Source organism: Harpia harpyja, chromosome 2 (assembly GCF_026419915.1).
Source record: "Harpia harpyja isolate bHarHar1 chromosome 2, bHarHar1 primary haplotype, whole genome shotgun sequence".
NCBI classification, from domain to species: domain Eukaryota; kingdom Metazoa; phylum Chordata; class Aves; order Accipitriformes; family Accipitridae; genus Harpia; species Harpia harpyja.
The window spans coordinates 7,729,798-7,751,702 of NC_068941.1; the positions used below are offsets into that span (position 1 = coordinate 7,729,798).

General features: G+C 37.8%; 1 protein-coding gene across 3 annotated transcripts in view; it reads left to right on the forward strand.

Annotated features, from left to right (window-relative positions):
* Window positions 1–21,905, forward strand: part of SPATA5 (spermatogenesis associated 5) — a 229,961-nt gene that overhangs the window by 58,961 nt on the left and 149,095 nt on the right. For all 3 annotated transcript variants that reach the window (XM_052814826.1, XM_052814817.1, XM_052814808.1), the window contains exon 14: window positions 3,764–3,890. In XM_052814826.1, the coding sequence (XP_052670786.1) occupies window positions 3,764–3,890 (127 nt within the window). The remainder of the gene's footprint in view (window positions 1–3,763; window positions 3,891–21,905) is intronic.

A 21,905-nucleotide genomic window follows, 5' to 3' on the forward strand; every position in this document is an offset into this window, starting at 1 on the left:
CTGATGTATTTCATTAGGGCAACACAAGAGATTACTTGAAATTCTCAGGCCCTTATGGAGCAGCCAGACTCCTCTTTGCTCACACATTTTTTATTTTGAAGTTCAAGGTATTTCTGGTTAGGGCACGGCTCTTGCATATGCGCACCCGTGCACACATGGCCCTGCGTGGATTATGTGAGGGGCTTAATTCTGACTGCCTGGATTTGCAGGTGGCGTGTTGACAGGAAATTAGTTTGTACCAGGACGTGCCTTTTGAGGACTATTTCCATGCAGTTGTGATGATGATATCAACGTGTGGAGGTCAGGTGGGGGGGGCGAAGGCAGCCCCTTGGCTGGAAGTTGGTTTTGGCAGTGTCTCCGTGGGACTGGAGGGTTAATCATAATTTGTTTCTCTGGCTGCCGTTTGCGTCAAAAGTCTGGGCAGCCTTAATGAACGTTGCCTGTGTTAATTTGAAACCCTTGCTGGGAAATCATGGGAAAATGGAAAAAAGCATACTTGCGTGTCACCCTTCAGATTAACAGCTTGGGCAGCACTAGAGCTCTTGGAGCGCATGGTGTGGCTCTGATGCAGCTCCAAGCAGCTGGTAAAGAGATCTCTCACTGTAAACCTGTGCCTGCCTATGATTTTTATAGGGTATCCTGTTAAGGCAAAAGCTAATTTGCTGTAGACTGTGCTAAAAATGGTGCATCATATGACAGCTTAGTGAACTATGTAAATAAAAGCACTGAAATTGGAAATTCCTGGTGCCATAGGTCCCAGGCACCTCTTCATTTGATACTATTTTTATTATTGATATTTTTTGCATGCGTGGTTTTAAAATTTTTTTTACTCCACTTTTAACAGGTAATAATAAAGCCGCTAATAATGTACTGGTATCCCCCTTCATTGTTTGAGCTTTATTGTGCTATCAGTGATTGCTTAACTGCAATATTCTGATTATGCCCTAATTGCATGAAAGTCTTTGCAGTGTACGTTCCCCTGTAACAGTGGGGGTTTTCTTTAGAATAAATGCTTTAATTATTGTTTGGTTTTTTTTTCTTTTCAGTCTGAAGCTTGTAAGAGAAATGTTTATATTGGGAAAAGATGTAATATCTGTTCTAGCCACCTCTCTTTAAAACCAAATATTTCTTCTTTGTATCCTTTAAAAAAAAAAAAGAAAAAGTTTAGCATCTCCCCCAAAGTGTTCTAGCTTCAGATCCTTTCATATAATGTTAACATTTTGGTCCCAGTCTTACAATTATTTTTTCCTTTGCTTAGCTTTTTCTTGTGTGCAGTCTACTGGGTATAAAGTTGAGTAAATGTGAAACTTATGCAAGATGGGAGGCCTGAATCCCTACTGAGACTAGCTTATGTTACGAAGTTGATTTTAATTTCCTTTAAGCTCTGTGTCCTTCAAAAAGCATTTCCTATCCTTGTCCAACACCTGAAGCGTTTTATCATGTTCAGCCCTCTATAAGTCAATGGGACTGTGACCCAGGGGTATGTTAGAAACGTTCTAATATCACATGGGAATTTCTAATGCGGCTGCAACAAACTGAAAAGCTGACGACTAGCTAACCCAAGTCCCTTCTCTAATATTTCTTAGCAACCTAAATATTCTGTTAGCCAACATTTATTATAGCTCCTCAAAGATATTTTCCAGGCGGGGTCTTATAAGTTAACTGTTCTGCACTGGAAGATTACAGAACCAGTTGCAGAATAGGAACGTTAGAGAATTTATTTGGAGGAGATCTGTACAGCAACGATGGGGTCATTACTGTTGCTTTGGCTGTGGGACATTAAGGAAGCACTATGGTTGCATGTGTGCTGGTGGTGGATGGCAGTGCTGCAGCAATATATGTGCATAATAACTATGCAACTATATGTGTGTATTCTCTATCTGTTGGAAATAATTGGAGCACTTATATTTTAAAATCTAGTATTTCTTTTTGGATACCAGTGTTCGGCAGGGTGATTGTACTGCATTTGTGTGTATAGGTGCCTGTATATCTGTATAAACATTTAAGAGTACTTTTGGAAAAGGACTTTAAAAAAATTTGAGGTTAAAAAATTATCTTAATTCTCTGTAGATTTGGGGGTGACAGTAGAAAAATGTACGTTGCAGGAAGAAACCCGGCCTCATTTTAAGCATCAGACTTCTTTTTGCTTCTTAGTATGAAGTTAGAGGGATCTGGAAGAATTGGAGAGATTAATTTTTAAAAATTGTATTAAAAAGGGCCTGTTTAAGGGTGGAGGAATTAAGCCCTCCCATGTGCAGTGGAGGGGGGAATAGCGCTGGAAGAGCAGTCCCATTGCTAAAGGAAGATGTAGGTGTGTGTGTGCTGTCCGCAAGGGAAGGTTGTGTCGTAAACAGTGAAGCTTTTGGCGTGTGCCAAGAGCGGGGCTCCTGGTTTCTGGCAAAGGAGGGTAAAACCTGCATTTTTGGCACTATCTAGCAATCCCCAGCCACTTTGCCCAGCCTGCTTCAGCTTCCGTGTACCTGCTTAGCAGAGGGAACTTTTGGGTCGAGCTGCTGCCTGCGCTCGCCCCGGCCCCCCGTACTTTATGCATAGAGTTGGGTGCTACAAGGAACACATATACTTCATTTGTGTAGTGCATCTGCCAACATGTGAGTGTATACCGGTTTCTGTGTATGGTTCTAGTATCTCCTAGGTCTAGTATCCTTTCAAAAATAAAAAATTACATAGTGTGTGGTCACCTATTTTTTATACTGTTTCAGAATTAGGAGGATATTATAAAGAACACAACTGTTCATGAAATGTACTATTTATCACAACATATGTGCTTAGTCTCTTGATTTGATTTATGCAACGTCTTCCTTTTCTGCATTCTTTGTTATACGTGTGAATATATGTACACACACATATATATGTATGCACACACATATTTATGTGTCAAAGAATTGCCTAGGAAGAAGGTAGTACATCATTTGGTTACTCTTTTTAAAATATTAGATGCTTTAATGAAAATAATAGAGTTTATTTCTAAAATGCTTTTTGTTACATGTAGTTAAACAATTTGAGCAAATTTTCCATAAACCTCAAGGTTACCAGAGTTAATTCCAAACTAAAAAAAAAACAAAAAACCAAACCTAGAATAGTTTATGCCTTGTCTGTTTAGGTTTTTCACATATTGGTGATTTCAAAACTGGAGTTTTCTGTTTCTCGTTTTTTTTTTTTTTTTCCCCCTGGTATCTGGAAAATCAGCTGAGTTGAAGGACTGATGATACTATTATGAGGCAGTTGGTCAACACTCAGTTTCTTTTCATTTGATGGGGAGAACACAAAAATGTAGAGCAACTCTGCAAAATACATAACTACCTGATGTTTTTATACTGCAAGCACTGACTTGGATGGTCCTAAAAATGAAAGCTTGTCTGACTACTAAAGAAGCTGCATGACTTCAGTTATCTTGAAAATGTTTATTCCAGACATCCACATTGTGTTAAATTCTTTACAACCTACATAGCACGGTAGTAGGTAAAAAAACCTCAGTTGCTTTACCGAATACCAAGAAATCTTTTGAAGGACTAATTCTCTGATTTGCTTTTACTCACTTCATATGACTGATACTGTTTCAGGGATTGAAGGTGAAAATAAAAATCAGAAAGAATTAAGATAAAAAGATGGATCCCTGTAAATTGAAAAGAACAGTATATTCTTTCCTTTCTCCAATTTTCTAGGAAGGGAAAGCTAATGCTGTGACTTTTTTGTTTGGTTTTTTTTTTTTTTTTTTTTTTTTTTTTTTTTTTTTTTAAATCAGCTCTTCAAGTGCTGGAAATGTAGCAGACCGTGTCTTGGCTCAGTTGTTAACGGAAATGGATGGGATAGAACAGCTGAAGGACGTGACAATTTTGGCAGCTACAAACAGACCGGACATGATAGACAAGGTACGAATAGATGCACTGTCGTATATCCTGTTCTCTTGAGAAGACCAGATTTTGGCATAATTCCGTTCTCTTGTACTCTCCAGACTGTTGTCTAATCAATTTAATGATTAAGAGTAGAAGTTTGAAAATGAAGATAAGGCAAAGGAAAGGATTATGGTCCTCACCCCCCCCCCCCCCAAATTTTTAACAGAAACAAAATGTTTTGTGATAGCCTTAAGTATCTGTTTCCTATAAGAAATTTTCCTTAAATCAAGCTCATTGAACTTGTGCAGCAACATTTCTGTCAAACTGCTGCTGTGGTTTTTGCTTCTGTTGTGTTTATGCAGGAGTTTGCTGGAGTTTGTTGGTTTCATTAGTTACTTCCTTTCAAAAGATTAAATATCTCCTGGTGCCATTAGCCTGCTGCCAGCAATACAGTTTCCAACTGTAAATAGTGCAATTTCTCCTTAGATCCTGCGGCAGCTCCGCTGGAGCGACAAGAACGTTTCAAGTTTGTAAAAAGGGGAGGGTTGTAACACTTACTGCAGACAACCTCCAAACACAAAACCAACCCAGCAGCCCTCTAGAAAATCCACTTTAAAACAGTCTACCACTGCTGTGTCTTCTCACAGCTAAGTGCAGTAGACGGACCAGTCTGAAGTGATTTCCTTTAAGATATGTTTTGTAGTGTTGGTAAGGTTCTTTATTCCACAACTTTTCACCTTTACAACATTAATGTATTTGATGACAAGTTAATGAATTTTATTTTTCCTGATCTTTTCTAGGGTTTCTTATAAGTTTCTTAAATATTTTTAATGCTAACAAATTCTCCCATTTTAAACTGTTTCTGGAATAGTCTTTTCTGTTTGTCTTGGAGCATTCAGGCGCAAAATACATACAAAGCACACACTTTTAAATTAACGTTCACATACACATGAAGTCTTAAGAAAAAAAGTTGTATTTTGGCTCCAGAACACAGACTCTTCCCTTTTGAACTGGAGGAAGCCACACAGCTGATGGTGTCCTGACAAAGGCTTATTTAGAGCTTACTTACACATTATCTGTGTGCCTGCCATGCCAAAGTAGAGCTAGCAGAGTTTTCAGTAAGAGGTGATAAAACTCATCAGTGAAAAATAGCTTGTGCAAAATTGAAATTTTCAAGATTCCACTGTTGCCAAATTGATTTCAGTTTTCTTTGGTGACTATTCTTTGGGGTCAGACTAAGCTGAATTTGAAAAAAATTCTGTTTGTTGAACAGAGAGGAGATTTCCTTCTGTGTCAGTTCAACATTGTACTGCATTTTCTCCATCACCACCTGGTAATTCAGTTCTCTGTCATTCTCCCGTTTGCTGAATTTCTCTTGGGCCCACAGTGAATGCTATTTTCTTACATTTTAGTTTTATTTGAAATACTGGCTTACTGGGACAGTATTTATTTGAAATATTGACAATATTGGGACAGTACTACCATGTATTAGGGGTGCCACCCTGCAATACCAAGAACTTTTAGATAGAACCTAAGTTACTAGATCAATGCCAACTGTACCTACATCACTGATGCAAATCTGGACCTCTCAGCCTCCGACTGCAAGTTTTCATTTTAATATGGTGGGTAAAAATTTGACATCTTTTGTGCATCTGAATTTTATGGGGTGGTAAACTGTTAAGAACTAACAGCACAGTTTTGTTTAGATGACAACATATCTTATGTATTCTTTCCCCAAGTAAAGCTGATAGTCTTGACTCCAAATGTAAAGAAAAGGAAAAAGTTGCATCAGACAGTGCCCCCCACAGTAGCAAGCTGTGTGATTATAGGAATTTTGTTAGCAAGAAGCCATGAATGGATATTTTAAATAAAAATCTAAAACTGTTTTTACCAAGATATAATGGAAAAAAAAGTTCTGGTAACTTTGTAGAAAGCATTCACTTACAGAATAGCAGAGCAAAATTTCACCAATCTGGAGGAATGGGATTTTAAACTGTGATTTAAAGGGACTGGAGAATCTCATTTGAGTTGGTATTGCTCACATCATGCTTCACCCAGACAAGACAGGCTATACCAGGCCACCATCTTCTCCTGTCTCTATGCAATATTTGCAGTGCACGAGTTGCACTTTTTTTTTTTCCCTGGAAGAAAGAAGACTGACACCAGAAAGCACTTGTATTGTGAACTTCACTTAATGGAAATCTTTCAGTATTGGCTTTAGTTTACTTTGTGATCGGTGATCCCTTTGAAAAGGTAACATTTTGTTAATATTTTATATGGAAATACCGGTTCAGTTATGTATTACAATAAAGGAATGTCATGTTTTCATAGGTGTATGTACAGTAATTTTTAATGCGTGAACTTTACATATGGTGTAAAAGCACAAGGCAGTCTGTTTTCTCTACTTCCAGAGACTGGGAGGATATCTGGTATACTTTTTGTGACTATCTTTTAGCTTTTCAAACCAAGAAATGCTTGAGGAATACATGCTTTGTAAGTTTTATATTACATGCCTACAAAATTGCTAATAATCCATTCAGCATCTTCATTTATGTGGCTGCTTCTTAACTGGCAAATATGTGATGATTAATCTTTTGTAATTTGAAAACAGCACATGGGAATATCAAATGTAAGGGTACTCACCTGAGCCTCGTACAGACTTCATCATCCCTGCAAACACTACAGTATGTTGCTTTTGGGCAGTGAATAGGTTTTGAGTCAGACTTTATAAAGTTATGTTTAATGGTAAACTTGTTTTGACTTGTCACAAATGTCCATTAATAAGGTAATTTCTCTAAGATGTCATGATTGTATTGAAATATTATTCCAACCTTAAATTGTGTCCCATGTTTGTAGCACTTAGCTACTTTGCATCCCATTCATGTGATGCTGGAAATACTTTGGGTTAGTTTCAATTTTTCATAAGAAAACAAAACCAGCAAATACTGTTTTCAGCCATGTATGATACAGAAAGTGATTTCTCTTGGAAGGGAAATATTCTGGAACAAGATGTTCTGAACATTCTTTGAAAGAGATACAGAGACAAAACACCCTGAGTCAGTAATAATAGTAAAATCTTCCCTTTTATTCTTCATTCTATAAGTAGAATTGATGAGCAATAATTGGTGAAATGCTTTTTGTTTTTGGTAACTTACACACTCAGGAGTGATTTTTCATACCTAAAATATTTTACAGTAACTTTATGGAGCTGCTTATGATTCAAAGCTTGTCTGTATTTTCCCATGTATCAGTTGGCCTAACAAGAGAGATCAGTCACCCCCCCAAAACCTCGCATAAAATATTTTGAACACTGTGTATAATGTACTTAGCTTGAAATTAAATGTTCTATTCAGACATATATGTGGACAAGTTTTCAGGTGTAGTCTGACAGATCTCCATGGGAGAAAACCTAGACCAACTCATCAGGTTTTGTGTGTCCTTTTTTAGTGGAACCTGTTTTCCTAGCCTTTTAGTACTGGGCTTACTTCTTGGGTGAGAAGCGTGACTTGCTATCAGTACCTGCTCACGCAGGTATCTTTTTTTCTCTTAAGCAGTGTTTCAATCTCCATTATCAAGGGTAAAGAGAAGGAAGAGAGACTGTCAGATCAGCAGGGACCTTGGTGAATGTTTTAGCACAGGAAGCAAGATGCATGTTGCTGCGGCATCAGATAGTTTTACCTCCTGCTGGGTCAAATTTGAATGTCAAACACATTAGCTGTGATGTAAAACATGAGGCGCTGAGTGAAGTGATGGCCTGTGGTATAGGATGACATCCTGGTGCTCCTGACAGCTTCACTTCTCCTTATCGTGGGGTGCCGAAAAGATGTATCCTCAAATATGCAATTTGCATAAGAATGACAGGATGTGATAGGACAAATGAAGATTAATGAGATGCTGTGCTGTCAACGTTGCCCATTGTCTCTAGATTGATGACGGTCTGGATTTTGTCTGTGTTCATGGGCTTCAGTGTAGTTTAAACATGGTACGTTGAATACAGAAGAGCTGATTCTTTACGAATGCTTTGTTAGTACCGGAGGGCTTGGCTCCTAATTTCAAAGCATCTTGCATGTTGGTATAAGAACACGTGTTCTGCGTATTGTGCCAGTGCAGAGGATTTTTGCTGCCTCCTTTTGCATATTTATTTTGCCTTTTAAAAACTTCCTGCTCCCTAGCCTTCCTTCTCACTTTCTTCCTCTTCCACCTTCTCTTCATTCACCTGCAAGTTTTGCTGTTCCTTGGATAAGCTCTGTTGGCTTCACTGTATTAACCACTGGGTTTGAATTTAGCTTATTTGGTTTAAGAACCACATGGATGCTACTGAGATCTCTGTTCTGCTTATGTGAACAATATAAAAAAAACCTGCAGCCTATATTCTTCCTAGCAACTGCCAAGCATGAGGAAGGGGAATAAAGCTCCCTTGCTCCGTCGTTCATTTGGATTTGGAGGAGTCTTTTGGGCAGAGAAGTCAAACAGAGGTTCATCAAGTTGATCTGACCCTCCAAATGTTGATTACTGTGTAGTTATGGGACAACCTTAATTTAAAGTGGCTTGTTTTGATGAAAATAAAAAATGCATGATAGAGCCATTTGGCAGAATCAGTAAAGAAATTATAATTTCTTGCCTGCAGCAAAAGTAAATAATCTTTCCTCTTCAAAAACATCAAAGTTCTGTTTTTCTGCAGGCTTATGGAAGAAATTCAAATATTTAAGTTTTCAGTTTTACAAGTTAAAAGGAATAGGAAAATCTTGCATATTTATTCATTATTGTCTGGAAATGTGTATGTGCTGTTATAAAGCAGGTGATGCTACAAGCAAATGTAGCAGGCAGATGCAGTGGCACAAACTTAACTCACTACCACGTAATATATTTTCCTATTTACATATTTGCCTATTTGTGATTTCCATTTTGGTCGGATATATCTTACTAGAGGTTCTTCCTATGTTACAGCTTTGACTTGGTAGGATTTCAGTTTTCCCAAATATGGAACTGTAGAGTTACAACCCACATAATCCATCAGTCATATGCTATGTTTCCCTCTGTGACACCCCTCCAGTTGATCAAAGATTATAAAATACTCTAGGTTGGAAGGAGTCCTTGGGGGTCTTCTGGTCCAGCCTCCTGCTTCAGCAGGGCCAACTTCGGTGTTTGGTCAGGTCGCTCAAGGCCGGTCCAGGAGAGTTTTGAGTTTCTCCAAGGATGCAGACTTCACAGCCTCTGGGCACCTGCTGCGCTGTTTGACCACCTTCACCGGGAACATTTTTTTTCCTTATATTTAACAGTCTAGCTTGCTGTAACTTTTGCGTGCTGTGTACCTCTGAGAAGTGTCTGGCTCTGTCGTCTCAACAAACCATCCCACCACTCCCTGCTGCTTTAGGTACGTGAAGACAGACAGAATTGTACATGGAATTGTGAAGGAGAACTGTGATTTTTTTTTTTTTTTTTTTTTTCTTCCCCTGTCCCTAGTACTCAGGTGGTAAACCCCCTAATCAAGCTGTGCCTGAAAGAAGGCCCCACCTATGCTGAACTGCTTTAGGACTCTGGAGGAGGAAACGTAAATATCTCACTTTTCCATTCTGCTCTGCATTGGATTTGGCTCAAGGATGAGCATTCAAGTGTCCCTTAGACTTGCAGTGATACAAGATGAGCAGGGTCCCAGGCAGAGAAGGGGGATATGATATGTCTCTCGCTGTCATTTCTCAGCATTGCTTCTGTGCAGATTTCATCCCGTTTTGGAAGATGGGACGCAAGACTGGGTGCTTTTTAGAAGGAGATGGTGCTGGGACACTTATTGCTTGGCAAAGTATTTTATGACAGTTGAATAAATTAGTACTAAGTAAACACTAGTTAGAGTGAAATCTTTTTATATACTTAATTTGGCACTGCTAGGTTACTGGAGATGAAGTCCAGGCTCGGGACTGGTAGAGATAACTAACAAGTAAGTTGCTAAACTGCTTTGCTTGCCAGATACCATATTACTGAAATCAGTCTTCATTTGTACATGGGCTTTGTAGGCATCAGGAGAATAGAACAGGTGGGAAGGTATTTCAGAGTAGGAATCAAAGTACGTAAATGTCTCTCCACACTGCTGAACCATTAATTATTATTTTTTTACTTTAAATCTGAAATGCCTCTCTGCTTGTCAAAGGGCACTCCTCATATTCTTGTAAAGCCCTGGGATTAAAAATAGTGAGATTTTGTGGGTCTCCTTTTCAGTCAGCCAGCACCTAGAGTACTTACATCATTTTGCCCAGGTGCAAGTATGGTTCTTTGAAATAACAGAAGATGTGGGATTTCTTTTGAAGACAAGATTGTTCTGAAACATATAACAGATTTTCAGAAAATGAAGCTTTAGGGAAAAATTATATCAAACTACATGCCATTGAAAAGAGGATCTGATATTCGAAAATAGTTTCACAATCTTGGCACCATCACATTTTCCATCAATTGGTTTTCTCTGGTATGTGTTTGGGTTTTTACCCTTAATCTTGTTAAACTTGCAACTCTGACTAGGGCAAAGAAGTGCTCTGGAAGGTAGCTGTTTCTCAAAGATCTAATTTTGCCTTTATTAATATCAGATATTTACACTCTAGGGTGATTAAGAGCTTACGAAGTTTACTTAAAAAAAGAAGAGCAAAAGAGTGAATGAAATGATTTAAAAGTTGTCACACATTCTTTTCACCTGCCAAACTGAAATGACTAAATAGACACAGTTGATGAGCACTGCTGTTTACTGGCCTAGACTTCCAAGTTGATGATTTGAGGCTGGGTTGCATAGTGAACCCATAGTCCCCAAAGAGCCTGACCACTCTGAATGCAGAGGTAGTTTCTGTGTTCATGTACATATGTATGAAGTTTCTCTTTAAGTCAAGAACTAGGTTTTAAGATTCACCTGAATCTCTCTCTTCCCCTTCCCCCGCTTCCTTCCTCACTGATGAAAACTTTGTTTTCTCATGAGTAGAGCAAATAAAATATTTCCAGGTGTGCAAAAGTGATTTTTGTTTCCAACTATTCGATTGTCAGAGTGTGGAGGGCTGAGTAGTAAATCAGCCTTAAGGCTGCTACGGTTTTAAAAAACAAAATCTTAGTGGTGACAGCTGAAGAGCACAGTGACTTTTTCACTCAAGATTTATTACTTGCCTGAAAAGAAGGGTTGGAGGGAAAACTTGCTGGGCTGCATATTTTCTCCTTTAACAGATATACTATAGGGCCAGGATAAGTTGGCTTTATTTTGTATGTGAGAACATACATCCAAACAAGGTATGTAAAAATACAATAGTTTTACTTCAAATAGAACAGAAAAGTAAATATGCCTGCTCTTATTCTTTATAACGGAAAGCATTCTTTACATCAACTCAGTCATGTATTTTAGCATCACTAATACTTTCATAAACTTCTCTGCAACATATGCCAGAAAACTAACTTGAAGGGATCAAAGCATATTTATTTCATTTGGAAAAGTACAAAGATAGGAAAGTAAAGGCCGAGGGCCAAAGTTTGTTCTTATTCATACCTCCTAGACTCACAAAGTCCAGGTGAGGAACACAGCGTGTTAGAAAGCCTCCCTATTATCAACAAAGTGGGAAATTCGAAAGGCTGTCAGATTAATGTTTGTTGTGTAAATACCATCCCTCAGTTCAATGAGTCTGTAACTGTGATACCAGCTGGGTGTTTTTGGTTTTTTTTGTGTGGTTGGGTTTTTTTTGTTTGTTTTTTTTTGTTTTTTGTTTTTTTTTTTCAAACAGTAACATGGAAATGACACTGTATTTGTAAGATAACATGGGAACATATGGGGTTAAAGAGAATCACGCCTCTAAAAATAGGGTGCGTTTGAGCAGTACATGTAGACCGGGTATAAATTCCTAAGTGTTGGGTTAGGTCAACTCTATTCTTCATGTGGGTTTAGTGACAAAACAAGCAACTTAATTTAGAGAAGTAACACTAATTTTATGACTAAGTTTCATGTACCTGTACAGCAAGTTTTAACTGCTAAAACTTGTGTGTGTGCTTATAAAGGTATAGATTTTCACTTCCAACTTGAATTACATGAGAACAGTCTACGTGATGATAGCCTCTTCCTTCTAAATCCTTTCAACTGACTCGTCCCACTTTGTGTCAGTGTTTGGGTCCTGCAGGGGTGGGGTACAGCTGAGTAGCTCTCCAGCGATGTGTGGTTTGGCTTGGTTCCCGTGGGAGCATCCTCAGGAGCTGTCAGGGCCTTCCTGGCTTGTAATTGGGAATACTGGGCTTTGTGGCAGATAAGCAAAGCGCAGCAAAGCATATTTCACAGTCAGCGTGTTGGATGGCATGAGTCTTTTTATATTTAATAAGCTTCATTAGGGTAGTGGTAACAGTTGAGGAAGTGACATTCCAAAAAGTCTTGGTTCTTAAATATTTATGGTAGCGATGCTGAAAAGGGTGTTAGTGTAGTACGGTGAGCTACAGAAGCTAGAGGAACAGCCGCAATTATGGTACTTGGGCTGTAGCCACGGACACATTTAGGGCTTGCTTTGCAGTTGGTCTTCTGCCCAGCTTTCCTCTTTGTGGATGCAAAATGAACAGTATGTGTGTAGTTTTTTGTGTATACAATATTAAAATAGCATTATAGAGAATGTTGTGTTTGAGGAGCACCCATGAGTTAAGAACTGCCATAGGTAAGATTGCGTGTACAATCTTAATTCATTCTTCTTTGTGCATGTGCATCATAATGCAATCTTTAATTACGTTAATTAAAGTGGTATTCATTGTGCATGATTAATTAAATTACATTAATTTAGAAAATTATTTTTACAAGTCATTATGATCACCTCCACTTTAATTACCTTACTACTCACATTTCCTTACTTCTGAGGGCTTTGATTTACACTGTTTAAAATCAGATGAACAATTACTAGTTTCTGGGGGGAGTATCCAGATCCCATTGTGTGGTGCCATATTGAGATCTTTGTGGTTATCAGCAGTACAGGACCCTCTAGATCTGCCATAGAAAACTTGTTTGCTTGAAATAGGTGGTAAATTGACAACAATATTTAACTCCTTTGCTGTTTTTTGTGGGGTCTAGCATGCAGGAATGGGACTTTTACCTGTTATCCAGGATATTTTCTGACAATATAAGAATGGGTAGATAAATTACTTTTTCAGTACTAATGTTTCTTCCAACTTTCTATAAGCATAACTCCTTCCTTATATTCTTTCCTTGATGTTTCTCCCTGTTCAAATTGCCTGCTATCTCTTTATGCAGTATCCTCTTGGTATGTATTTCTTATGTCTACTGACTTCATGATCTTCAGCAAACTATTCATCTAATCTCAGTATGATTCTTGCTTCTAGTCTTTTTGTTCAGTTGACATCAACTTTTTTTCCCTGTGCTTGCGCTTCTCATTGGATACATTCCTGCCCAGCCGGGGTTCTCCAATGCTCTTTTTCCTCCCAGGCTTCCACATCTAGAGTCCTTTCTTAATGAGCATCAGTTTTGCCTCAGTGTCCAGGCTCTTGGTTTTCAATGTGTTCACTCCTGATATAAGGCTTTTCTTTCTTGCGGAGTCAGCTCTGGTGTCCTTTCTCCTCCTCCTGCTTGACTAGATTCAAGTGACTCCAATAAGAGAGGAAGTAATTTTCCTGCTGTCATTTTGGGAGCCTGGATCCAGCATGGCCTGCAGACTCCTTGAACCTTGGTAGGATCAGTGTTTGAGTGGTCAAAACTTGGAAAACATATCTGCAAAATGTCAAGAAACGTCACAAAGCTTTTTCAAATTGAGATGTTTCAAGTCCTTCTAATCTGGTCAGATCTCAAGACCTCCCTCTAAAGGTTAGGGTGAAATAATTGTATTGTTATTAATTTTTAAAAATTGTAAATAGTGACATTTTTCCTGGTCTCCTTCTCATGCAACAGCTGAAATGTTTTGACTGGAATGTTACAAAACAAATCAGTCGAAGGCAGCCAGCCAGCTTGGAAATGACAAGAAGGTCAAATCTCAGAATAGCATAAGCTACTAAATGTATGATTTTATAATGTAAAATGTTGAGTGACTTCTATATTAAGTGTTGATACTTATCTCTCCCCTAATAGGGTGGAAGCTGTTTCAGTAAAAATGGAAGTCACGGTGAAATAGAAAGCCCAGCATTGTACACATCACTAGTTTGGTATCGATCATAACGGAGTGCAGCTTGGGAGGATGAGGTGGCCAGTGTAGTTTCATTGTTTGGTTGTACACTTTAAGGTGGTTTGCAGTTTTAGTTTTAGGTCTAGAAAACCTCTGAACCTCAGAGCTTTATAATGAGCAAGTTGGAATATGATCAAGCTCTCTACATTGGTAAAGGACTCTATAGAGCTGTTGAATTTAGGGATTAGCTGATGCACACTTGTTTCTCAGTAAGAATATTAGTAATATTTTGCTTAAGGTTCTTTATGGATATTAGATGCTATGATTAGCATTCCATTCAGTCCATTCAGTTGAGTAGGACTATTTTTTGTTTGTGAAATCTCTGTGGGGAGAAGGAAAAATAGGACATCATAGGCAGAATTTCCACTAGTTTGTTTGTTTGTTTATTTTTGGTGTTGAAGGAGATTCAGCTTTACATTTTATTTGCTCTATCAGTGATGAAAGCTGGATGTCTTGCACACATGACGTACTTACTGCTTAGGGATAAGTAGTAATACCATTAATGTGCAGTGCATATAACAATGAAAGATAATAGGTTTGTTCAGGAAAAACAGGTTCTTTCTATAAGATCCTAGTTATTAAAGAAGTAATTCTTAACATCAAGCTAAATGAAGACAGTACTATAATAATGTGGCATAAGAGAAAAGGGAACAATCTGGGGTCATTGATTCATAATACATCATTTTCATAAGGTATGTAGAAGGATTGTTATGCACACATGCAGGAGCGCAAAGCTAGGGCTCTATTCATGTCCAAGTGAGACATTAACATCTCTTATGAGCAGTGGAAAGTTGGTGGATGACTATTTAGGTCACTGGAGTACCTCAGGGTTGCATATGCCAATGTAATTTAATAACAAAAACTTGTTTGAAGTTCTGTATGATTTGATGTATATACAAGTGTAAGAGTTGGCTCAGAATCATGAGAGTTTGCTAGATTTTTGGGATAACCTAGAAAAACTTGTAGACTACAAGGTATTTGAAGCTGATTGAGAGAGAAGGGTCTGAAAGTCAAATGAGTATTTTGATTGAGTGGTGCCAGGCAATGGCTGGTAGGACTCAGCAGTTCTTCTGGAAATCTGAAGTGACTGCTCCTTTTGGGGGTTATGTCTGTTACATGCTCTTACTTAGCTGAGGAATTTAATTAAACAGGGTGTAGTTGCTTCTTGCTTTGTTTTAAATGTAAGTGTATTCCCTCCATGGCAAATTAAGCTTTGTGCTACAGAGAAGCATATACCAGATGTACAGAAAAGATTTTGAAAAAGCCCTCTCTTAATTGTGCTTTGTACACACTTTATAACAATATTCTGATTGCTGTCTACAGCATATTCTTGAATTACTGTTCCCTGTCATGTCTGAAAAAGGCGATTTGGGGAACTGTCCTTTTGTTTTGGTGATCACGCAGTACTGACAATTCTTGCTTTGTATTACTTGTCTCTTTTAAACCTAAAAATGAACTTCTTCGGTTTTAATAGCCACTGCTTCAAATAGGATACGTGTTCCATTTTCCCATTAATAGCCTCACTCAAAGTTCTAATTCCAACATTAAAAAAAATCTGTTGTGAAAATAAATTTTAGAAAATAGAAAGATCTATTATGAAATTAATTATATACATTCAAGTTACACTGCCACTGCTGGTATCTTTTCCCTGTAACCTCATGTCAATAGCTGTAACTCTCTACAACAAATAAATCCCTCTATGTTTCTTCCCCCCTGCCCCCCCAATCTGCTTTGTTATTTCCTGTACAGGGAGTTTTGCTTTGGAAACTGTGTTTGGGAACTGGGTTGGCAGGATGATGGAAAAGGACCTCAGAACTTGTATCAATGCCACTAGACCTTTTCTCAGGTGAAGACACAGAGACAGAGAACTAATGGAGTATGAAGGTAAATAAACAAAGGTAAATAAACCTGTTGAAACACTGGGCTCTTTATTCAGAGGGCTGCAGCCGTTGCTGAAATGCATTAAGGCCTGTGTATGAATACAGTTCTATGTCACCTGCAGTTGTACCTTCTAAAACACTGCTAAGAGAAGGGAAGGCAAATTAAGTAGCCATCAGTTCACAGGTGGAAGAGAATGAAGTGAAACATCACTGTGGCTTTCTCATTCGTATGTCATGGACAAGTCTAAAATCAAAATAACTTTGTGGGCATTTTAGAACCTATTTCTGAACAGAGCTGATGATAATTTTTCACTTTCTCTCAAGAAATAAACAAGAATGATGCTTTTCATGCCAAATCATGCCTTTGTGCCCCCATTCCATACGTCTCTGTGCTCTGTTTCTGGCAAAGCAGCTGGTTCTCAAAACAGCTGATGTGCAAACCTGAAACTTTACCTTTCCCTAGTGCACGCCCTTTTACCTTGCTGTGAAGCTATGTAATCTTTTCTTTAAAACAAAACAAACCAACCAACCAAACGAAAGATCAACTTCCGAATAACTGGAGTAGGTGAACAAGGCGGTCCTATGCAGAATGAAAGGAGCGCCAGCTGTTCCTTAAACAGAAACTGGTTTATGCCTTTGATCATCCTTGCTTCCCTTCTCTGAACCATTTCCAGATCTACTGTATCCTTTCTGAGAGAAAGGGGCCAGGATTGCATACAGTATCCAAGGTGTTGGGTGCAACATGGATTTGTATGGGTGTGTAATGATGCTTTCTGTTTTGGTCTTTGCTCTTTTATTAGCAGTTCTGAATTTTTAACACTTGATTTGCTTTTTTGACTGCTGCCAAGAACTGAGCTAAAGTTTTCATCACTGTCTGTTAAAACTAAAAGTGGTAACGATTCATCTCAGAGCCCATCCATTTATATATGAAGGAAAGATTGAATTTCCCATGTTCGTTACTTTGCACTTACTTACATTGAATATTATCCAGTTGCTAAGTCTCCTGAGAGTCTTGGACAGTTCTTTACCCTCAGTCTTCATCCTTGTTGCTTTGAATAATTATATCATCAGAAATTATGGCTCCTGTATTACATCATTTCATTAGTATTAGGCCTCGTAAAGGAGATGCAAATTTTATACAGGAAAAATAGATGAGATGAAGGGGTCTGTATTGTGTCGCAATAGAGAGGTAACATAGGAAAGGCCTATACCCTGCCAGTACATGCTGTTATCTGTAGACAGATCCTGACAAGCACCGTTGGACTCTTATTGAAAACAGAGGAATGAGAGATAAAGCATCACACAATATAATGAGCTTAAGAGAGTTTGAATTCCTTTGCACTGTTGCACGTTGATTCTGAAAGGGAAAGGGAGAAGAACAGTAAGCATGGCACTGTTTTTGCTATGTCTTGTCAGAAATGACCATGATAGGTGAGCTGCAGGTGCTGGTGTTGATAACTCTGTGGAATTAAGTCCTGTGACTGGAGGCAAAAGAAAAAAAAAAAAAAAAAGTCACAGATTGGCGTCCAGCAGGCTGGGAAATCTATTGTTTTGTACAAAGCATGCCTTTCTGTTAGAGCTATTATACACTAGTCAGCATTTATTAAAAATAAGCAAGTAGAAACAAAAGAAAATGTAAAAAAAATTTTTTTTAAAGAGAAAAATCATTCTAAAAGAAGGCTATCTCCATACCACAGTGTACCTTGTCATTGTATGGAGAGCATGAGCATGCCCATCTCTATAAAAAGAGGCAAATAATGAAACAGGCAGTCTTTGAGAGTAACTAGCTGGTATGGAAAAATCAATCTGCAAGGAGGACCATGTCTTTACAGTAGGCAGCAATGCATGCAGAAAAATGCTGAATGCCAGCCCAGTCTGGGGGAAAACACATGCTGACAGTGATACAGAAAATGGAGATTGTCACAGAGTTAGGTCTTGCAGACAGAGAGAGTATACTGAAGATTGCAAATAGCTTAACTGTGTTTCAGAAGTTGTTTTTCTTAGCAGTGAATACTTTCTGCAGAAGTCACTGAGCGAGAAGCAGCAACATTAGCTGGTTTGCAAGGCAAGTCTTATTCCATTACTTAATAGGGAGGCACGTGAGATATGTAAGCAAGAACACATGCCAGGGTGTGTGTGTTCATCAGTCAACATATGAGGTGTGTGTAATTGGCAAACACACACCTTGGAACATGTTACTGCACTTATAAAATAGCCATTTATTTTAGTTTTATTAAGGAATGTAAGTACTCTGTGCTAGCTTACAAAATTATCTCTTTTTTTTAATATATAAAATTGAAACACCATTCTTTCATGCATTTAATACCTCTTTTAGTGCTTAAGTATTGTTTTGATCTGATATCTGAGCTTCTCTGTTGTCTTCATGCACTAATGATGCCATTGGAGTGGGTGTGAGGAAATGTAACTGGCTTCATGCTAGATTTCCCCATTGATTCCTATTCCTTGTGCTCCTCTGAGCTTCCCTGCCTGTACTTAGAAACAATGCATTTCCCAGGGGAGCTAGAGTGCAACTCTTATTCTTCACCCAGAAACATTGGCTACAGAGGATATTGCTCTTAAATAATGGTTTGGTTCTATGAAACAGAAATCAAGATAAACCGTTCATTTCTTGAAGGAAAGGTATGTCTTAGCTCGATTCAGCAATACTGGCATGTGCTAAATAATGCACTTTTGCTGTTTGGAAAATAACTAGTGGTTTTTATTTTCTTGCTCATGTGTGCATTTTGCTATCAGAGTGTAGACTTGCCACATCAACAGGGAGGTATTTTATGGTATTGCTTCAACTGTCTGCCTGCTCTCCAGAAAAAGTGTTGTCAAGGGATGGAAGAGTGCAAAGAATCGGTGTATATAGGTTTAAGTATAATTAGGTTGTGCTCCTCACTGCAATTATGGCTAGCATAGTGCCTATAGAAGAATGACACCTTCTTATTGAAGACCTCTATATCCTTTGTGCATCGTGAACAAGAGTGCTTGTAATAGTGATGGAAACAAAGTAAAATAGCTGTAATTGCTGTAGGCACTGTACTTGAGGCATTAGGTGCTGCTCCTTCACTGCTTCTTGAGAAAATTGCTGATGAACGTTCACAGAGGACAAAATTCTTCCCTCTTCTATGACTGTGCAACCCCACTGCATCTGAAGAGATTTCAGAATTATGACTGAAGGGGAAGTCTTGTGACTCCTTGTTTTGGGTTACTTGTATTTTTGGGTTACTTTTATTTCTAGTGGACAGAGGAAGAAAAGGAAAGAAGCCACCACTGAAGGTCCTAGATCATTTGCAGGATTTGTACGAGATCATTTACAGGTTTTGCAGAGAATAGGAATCTGTTATGTCTTTGTTTTGCATGTGAAAATAAGAGTATGTTTCACAGAAGATGCCACATCACAAATAAAGAAACTGTTTAAGCAGACACGTTTCCACAACAAAGGCATATTTTGATGTGATCTGCCAGCAATGCTGTGACAGAACACAAATAATGTGAGTTCTTTGAAAAGGAAAAATATGTATTTGAACCATTAACCTTGTGAGACACTGAATATATTTTAAAATAAATGATTTTAATTAGTACTAAGAGAATAAAAGTTGCGGTTTGATTCAGAATCACCAGAATTTGTGTACCTGGCGTGCCACCTGAAGTTCTGGGCTCGTAGAAAAATTCAAACTCATTATTCAAATGGCAGCCTGGCTTGTTTTTGTTTTGTTTTGTTTGTGGTAAGATTTCCATGGGTTTACTTTTTATTCATGTGGATCTTATTCTCATAAAAATACTGATACAAAAGATCTTAACCTGGAACTTGGGTAGGTTTGCTGGAACTCCTTCAGTCCACGCTCAAGCTTTTATAACTGTTTTATTTCCCCTTAAGCCAAAGATTGCATTTGTTTCCAACACTGGAATCATTTATGCAGAAGCTTTACTTTAAAGCTAAGTGTGTATTTGAATGTTTGCAGAATTGGAATTTTAGGAACTAGAAAAAGGTGACTAAAGTTAGTATCTGATCAGGCAGAAATATACCATGGATACAAACTGGGCTGAAACAGTCATTGTTTTGGCAATTCTGAATCCTTTTTGTTTTAACATTGTCTGCTTATATAAATATAAATATTATATAAATCTATTTATATAATACATTTAAATAATATAAATATAATAACTTGATTTCTTTTTTTTTTATCTTTCTGATATAATAAAGGAATGAAAGAACTACAGTTTTGGTGTAGGAACAAATTGAGAGGAAGAAAAGTGGGATATAAGAGCTCTCCCGCCTCATCAAAGATGAGGGAGAGAGTGAAAATAAGCCAGGTATTTTCTCAGCCAGATGGTCCTGGTGCCCTGAGATGATAACTTTCTGCACATGCACAGGCTGCTACCTATCGTAGACACTTATACAAGCTAAAGCTGTTTTTACTAGGACAGCTGTTCCTATATGAACAAGAGAATAAATCACTTGAAGTCCTGTTTTCATCCACAGTATGGTCACTTCCAAAGAGGATGGTAGGCTTGATTGTATTCACATCTCGATTCCATCATTTCAGTATCAGCAACCCATTCAGCCCTTCATGAAGTATATGCTTTCTTGAAGGAAAGAAAGCAGCAAAATTTGAGGGTCTTGAAAATGAATTTGGTTTCTTTTGTGTGTCTCTGTGTGTGTGTGTGTTTATTGAGATACGATGAAACAAAGACTTTACATAAGAAATATTTTTGTGGCAAAATGGCTTGTTGAGCTGTTCTCCCTTGCGGAGGAGTATAAAGGGTAGCCTATTACTATTTTATATTTTCCTTGATTTTTTAATAGTTGCTTCAGCTATGTTTCTCTTTTCTTTAAGGAGTAGCTATTGTACCTGATTCTCTGTTTCTTACCATCACAATGGTCCTGTGTGTAACATGCTTTTGTTTCAATTGTCATCTTATTTATGCACACTAAATTATTACATTTTCTGTGTTTATCTAAAAATTAGCTAAAGGATGCTAAATACCAGGGCATTTGGTCTAATTTGTTTTCTTTAAACATAAATACCTGTTATCACTAATTCTCTCACTTCTTTGCTACCAAGAACTGAAGGAAAAACACTGAACATTTTGAAAGCTTTGTGCACATGTTTTTAAATAAGTCTTCAAGTTCCCCAAACACGGGATCAGCAGATGGCAGTCAAACCAAAGTTCAATCTGTTAGCTTGCATGAAGATTTCAAAATACTGTGCCTGTAGGAGAAAGTGGAGAGACTGTGTGACTGAGTTGTGTCAGAAGAGATGTTCTTACACATTTGTAAATAAATATAGGTTTGTCAGACCTTAGAAAAGAGGAGCTTTGATTTCTGCCCATCTGGGATTTGCATGTGTTTTTTGTTTCAGGTCTTTGTACTTGGGAAGCTCTTGAATTTTTTTGACTGCAGCTGTGGATGTTTTGAAAAGATCAAACTGGTGATTGGGTTGTCTCACTTGTATTCTAGAAATCTGTCTATTTAAAAATATTTTCTTATTCAACATGTGTGAGGAAAGAGCTTTGCTTTTATGCCTGGAGTGTCTGTCTCACTATGGGGTAATGTGTTTTTTATTAATCAGTTTATTTTTTTACAAAAAACCATACGCTTCTCTAATTCACGGTGGTTAATGCTTATAAAAAAGATTTTTTTTTTTTTTTGTTAATTTTTAACTTTTACACCAGCTAAGTGGCTGAAGAATATTCAGTATTATAGGGTATTTTTATTTACATCCTGTTCTAAATAATGGTGACACTTGTACACCGGTACAGATGTATTTGAATAGTTGATGGAGTAGTTTCCTAAAGATGCACCATCCATATGGCATAGTTGTTACAAGGCTTAGTTAGTGAAAGCATGAGAACTGAAAGGAGTTGCAGAGTGCAAAGTATCATTAAGCGTTTATGGTACTATTATTTTGTTCTATTTTGACGTTTTTCTTTTTTTCACTTTACAACACATCATCAAACTTCAACCCTTGCTTTTCTCTTTTTTTTTTTCTCATTTTCTCATT